Source organism: Physeter macrocephalus, chromosome 16 (assembly GCF_002837175.3).
Source record: "Physeter macrocephalus isolate SW-GA chromosome 16, ASM283717v5, whole genome shotgun sequence".
Classification (NCBI taxonomy): domain Eukaryota; kingdom Metazoa; phylum Chordata; class Mammalia; order Artiodactyla; family Physeteridae; genus Physeter; species Physeter macrocephalus.
In genome coordinates, this window is record NC_041229.1 from 83,532,321 (window position 1) to 83,538,384 (window position 6,064).

Sequence of the window (6,064 nt, forward strand, 5' to 3'; positions counted from 1 at the left end):
GTCTCCGCCCGTGAAGGGGCTTCTAGTGTGTGGAAACCTTTCCTCCTTCACAGCTCCCTCCCACTGGTGCAGGTCCTGTCCCTATTATTTTGTCTCTGTTTTTTCTTTTTTCTTTTGCCCTACCCAGGTACATGGGGAGTTTCTTGCATTTTGGGAAGTCTGAGGTCTTCTGCCAGCGTTCAGGAGGTGTTCTGTAGGGGTTGTTCCACATGTAGATGTATTTCTGATGTATCTGGGGGGAGGAAGGTGATCTCCATGTCTTACTCTTCTGCCATCTTGAAGCTCCTCTCCTGCCTCTCTTAAATCTTGATGATTAATATTCCATTTATACTTGGAATCACGGAACAGGAAGGAAATCTTGAGAACTCAAGGACAATCTCATTTTATTAAAGCAAACTTTTTAAATTGAAGAATAGTTGACTTACAATATTACATTAGCTTCAGGTGTATAACATAGTAATACAAATACAGTACACATAACAGAAGAATACAAAAATCATAAGTGTACATTCAACCCATTTTCACATAGTGAGTACCTGTTTAACTAACCACCCAGCTCAAGAAAGGGAACAACACACTTAAGTGCTCCTCATGGCCCCTTCCACTCCCTAACCTCCTTCAGATATATCCACTCTCCTGACATCTAACACGATATTTTTGTTGCTTACCTGGCATTAAAATTTAAACAACTGCAGTCATGCACTGTGTATTCTCCTGGTTTCTTTTGTTCAGCATTATATTTGCGAGACTCATATATATTGTTATATGTAATTGTAATTTGTCCATAGGCATTGCTATCCTCCAGGGTCAGAAAACTGTGGCCCATGAGCCAAATATGACCAACCATTTGTTTCTGTAAATAAAGGTTTATTGAAACACAGCCACACATTTTCTACAGCTGCTTTCATGCTACAAAGGCAGGGTTAAGAAGTTGGGACAGAGATCATACCACTCACAAAGCTCCAAATATTTCATATCTGGCCCTTTACAGAAGTTTTCCATCTCTGTTATATAGTGTTTCATTGAATATATATACCACAATTTATTTATCCATTCTGCTGATAAGCATTTCAGTAATTTCCACACTGAGGCACTACAATTAGTGCTGTTAACATTTTGGTAGATATATTTTTCCTTAAGATATGTTAACTATTTCTGTGTAGCATTAAACTAATAGGGGAATTGCTGGGCTGCATAAACATGCTCAACTTTAGTAGATATTGCCAGTTTTCCAAAGTGCCAATCTCTTCATTTTAATAAATAAGAAAGCTGATGTGGATATCTGTACTCCCCTGTTTATTGCAACATCACTCACAATAGCCAAGATATGAAAGCAACCTAGGTATCCATCAATGGATGAAGGAATAAAGAAAAAAACACAGGCAGTACATTATTTGACATCAGTCTTAGCAATATTTTTTGGATATGTCTCCTCAGGCAAGGGAGACTAAGAGGTACAAACTTCCAGTTACAAAATAAATGAGTCACAGTTATGAAATGTACAGTGTGAAGAATACAGTCAATAATAATATAATAGTTTTGTATGGTGACAGATGGTAACTACACTTATCGTGGTGATCATTTTGTAATGTATAGAAATATCAAATCACTATGTTGTGCATCAGGAACTAACATAGGGTTGTAGTCAATTATACTTCTAAAACAAACAAACAAACAAACAAATTCATAGAAAAACAGATGAGATTTTCAGTTACCAGAAATGGGGAGTAGGGAGAGGGGGAAGTGGTCAAAAGGTACAAACTTTCAGTTATAAGATAAATAAGTACTAGGGATTTAATGCACAATATGATAAATATAATTATATAAATATAATTAACACTATATATATATAATTATGAAACTTGTTAAGAGTGGGGATCCCAAAACTTCTCATTTTTTTTCTTTTATTTTGTGTCTACATGAGATGATGGATGTTCACTAAACTCATTGTGGTCATCATTTCCTGATGTATGTAAGTCAAATCAGTACGCTGTACACCTTAAACTTATACAGTGCTGTATGTCAACTATATCTCAATAAAACTGGAAAGAAAATAAATAAAATAAGATACCATTTATGGCCTACCAGAAAAAAATGTGATACACACACACACACACATACACACTCAACAGAATATTATTAAGCCATGAGAGAGAGGGAAATTTTGCCATTTATGACAATATGGATGAACCTTGAGGGCATTATGCTGAGTGAGATTAAGTCAGACAGAGAAAGACAAATACTGTATGATATCACATGTGGAATCTGAAAAAGTTGAACTTGAAGAAACAGAGAGAAGAATGGTGGTTACCAGGGGTTGGGGGGTGGAGGAATTCGGGAGATGTTGTTTAAGGGCACAAACTTGCAACTAGTAGATAAATAAGTTCTGGAGATCTAATACACAACAGAGTGATTATAGTCCACAAAAAAGAAACGATAATTATGTGACATGATAGAGGTGTTAGCTAATGCTAGGGGGTAATCGTATTGCAATATATATGTAACAAAGCAGCATGTTGTACACCTTAAACTTACACAACGTTACGTGTCAATTATAGCTCAATTTTTTAAAATAATAAATTTATTTTAAAAATAGAAGGAAAGAAACTGATGCCTGAAAATGCTAGGTTGTATCATAGTGATGAATTAGAGAAAACTATATTTGGCTTTGGAAAACTTGTTTTAAAGTCAAGCAAAACCTCAGAGGTAAGTGTTGAGTTAAACTGAGTTAAATTCTACATTTATGGGAACAGAGTGAAATCATTTGTTCAGAAAAAAGCATTTCTTGATCTCAACAATAGACAGTGCATTTTATAAGAATCTGAAAAAAGAAAAACTTAGGACTAAAGCTGTTCTTATAGTCCTTACCTTAGAATAAATGCAACCGTCAGTTCCAAACACCCACTTCTGAGAATCATCTCCTTTATGTCTGTAATGAAAATGTAATTTAGAGATTGACAACTCTTCTCTACACTGAAACATTTTGTAGGTTTCAAGTAGAAGTATCATTTTTCACACAGCCTGTCAGGAGGACTGCACACACTCTAAGGATTCTACCATTCTACTGCCATCACTGCTACCTCAGCAGCTAAAGCCTTTCCTAAGACAACTAATTTCTTTGGTACCCAAGGTGCTGTGGGGTGTATGAGCGTGCACGCGCGTGCACGCGCGTGCACGTGTGTATGTGTATAACCAATGGCAACAGTGATTAAGAGTTTTAGAGAATAAACAGGATCGATAGGAATATTCTAGAAATTTCCATCCCCAAAAATGATCCTCTGTGAGACAGAAAGAAGGGGGCTTAATTAAATATAAGGTTTGAGAGGATGGGATGGGAAAAGAGATCATGGAAAATTAGGAACCTCAGGCACCTGTTTCTGAAACAGCCAGGAAATTTTATTAAGGAATATCAGATTTTCTGAGCTAAGTCTGAGTAAGAAAGAAAAACTAAAATGTGATGAAGCTAATCATGCCGAAATTAACTAATCATGTATTCATTAATATTTAGAAACCTTACAAAGAAAGGACAAATGAATTAAATTAAGTGTAATGGGATGTTAAACAAGACTTTTCCTACTGCCTCTGAGACTTGACAGAAGCATAAGTGGTTGAGAATAAGAGGTGTCAGTTAATGCTCTATTCTAAAGCAAGGGGCTGTATGATCTGGGCAGAACACGCAAAGGCAGCAGTCCAAAAGTGGTTCAGTGCACATTAGCCCTTCACCTACACCCGGGTTATATAAGAAAATGTGAAAAACTCTTGGGTATGTTGGGATGGGTGCTTAATAATAATGGTCTCCAGGCCCCTCTCCTGTGGGATTTTGATTCTGAAGGTCTGGACCCCCAGAAATCTACATTAGCAGGTATTGCAAGTGATTCCAATCATAAGAATTCTGGGGAATTTGGATGTTTGTGGTCTATGTAAGACATCTGCAATTCATAATATAGTGATGCTAATGGTCAAAATCTGTAAAATTCTGAATTTTGTCTTTTAATTGGATTATAGTGTTAGCTTGAGGATAAAATGATTAGACAAACATAAATTATGTCGGTTTCAGTTCTGATTTTCTGAATTTGCAGCACCTTTTCTCAAAGATTAATACAACAGGAGAGATGTCTACCAGATTGGCAACAGTGTGAGGGCAGAGATCACATGTATCCTTAGAGCTGAGCACAGTGCCAAGTATATGATAGGAGATAAAGATATCTTTGAATAATAGAAATGTGATCTGAAAAAAAAAACCGAATCAATATACTGTTCACCTGAAACTAACACAATATTGTAAATCAGCCATACTTCAATTAAGAGAAATGTGAATAAGATGTCAAAATGTTATCACTCTAAAAATTAATAATAAGGCCATCATGAAAAATGTTTTGAATTTAATATATGACAGTTTAGGGGATTTAAAAGATCTTCTTAGAGATAGCTAAAGAGCATAAATTATACCTTGGTTAAGAAAATCAATAATACTGAAAGAAATACATATATCCTAGCATTTCTTAAATTTTAGCACAGCTTAAATTCTGTTCAAGCATATATTTTCCTAAGAAATTTTACTAACAACATGTACTTTTATATTATCTATAAGCCCTTTCAGCTTACTAGTAATTTTCCCAATCAGGAGTCTCTATATATCCATAAATGTCACCTTTTAATTTTACTGAAGCTATAAAAAACAAATCTCAGTTGCGGTGCAGGATGAGAGATATATCATTCTAGTGTATAATAACTTCTTTAAAAAATAAAATCCCTACAAACAAAAGGGCATCTGTTTATTTTTCAAGACATTTTCTATATAAAGAAATCAAATTTAGATTTAATGTGCAACATTGCTCATACGGGACTGAATTAGAGAATGATGTCATAGAATTTCCTCTTCTTGGTCAGCAAGTGCCAAACTGAAAAGATTTTTTATAAAGAAACAAAAACAAATGTTTTTTTAAAATCCATAACAATATCAATAATGAGAGGAGGGAAAAAGAAGCAGTATTCTATCCAAGAATCAAAGTCATAAAGATCACGGCATGTTCTGAACTAAGGTTGAGAGGTCTAAGTTCTGTTCCTGGATCTGACATTAACTAGATATATGACCTTTCATAGGCCACTTAGTCTGTAGTGGCCACAGAATTTCTAATAATAATAATGATATTGTCATTATCATCATCATCATCATCATCACAACCACCACCACCAATACCAAAACTACTACTACAGTATTAAAGAGGGGTTCGGAGTAGATGCTCTTTGGAGTCCTTCCTTCTCTGAAAGCATGACTTCCAAAACTATTTGGTCACTCTCATTTTACAGGTGAGGAAACTGCCTGGAAAGTTTGCTCATATAACCCCACTGAGCATGCATGTACATTATAGTATTCCTATCAGAAATCTATAAAACATGTGTGTGTGTACACATATTTTTTTCCTTTGAAATATTCCATTTATCAGATGGTATGAGCAAGAAGGCAGCCCATCCCCACAGTTCAGTTTGGGGGAAATTTCATAGGCTAATGCTTATCGTTTCCCAGTTAACTGTAAGGAAGACCATCGTCATGCTTCACAATTACAAATCTGTTTTCCAGGCAGCTTCATATGGCTCTGGTGTCTTCCAATGCTACCTGGACCAAAAGTAGGATCTATAGAGAAAGTTGAAAGGGATTTCCCCTCCATGATTATTAACAGGGTAAGAGTAGAGAAAAGAAATTTCATTAATCAATCCACACATTGTGAAATTACACACGGACAATTTTCTATTTGATGTTGACATTTCTAATTGTGTTAGCTATATGCCTGAATATTACTTAAAAGTCCAATGAATGGTAAACAGTTCTTTCTACATTACGTACTTGCTAGAGTCTGTCACTCTAATCCAACTCTTAGCCTCCTAAACTTTAAAAATTGAAAAAGGAGATGATTTTCAATCTCTGATTACCTAGTGATGTGCTATCAGTTTACTTGTCTGTCTTTCCATCTTGGCATCTAGCATTACACAGCTACTCTTGTTGGCTGTAATTTTTTTTTTTTTTTTTTTTGCGGTACGCGGGCCTCTCACTGTTGTGGCCTCT

At 35.4% G+C, this 6,064-nt stretch overlaps 1 protein-coding gene across 1 annotated transcript in view; it reads right to left on the reverse strand.

The window, feature by feature from the left end:
- The window catches only part of DCDC1 (doublecortin domain containing 1), a 460,096-nt gene that overhangs the window by 189,101 nt on the left and 264,931 nt on the right, over positions 1-6,064 (reverse strand). Inside the window, 1 exon segment of the mRNA XM_055091474.1 lies at positions 2,869-2,929. Coding sequence (XP_054947449.1) covers positions 2,869-2,929 — 61 coding nt within the window.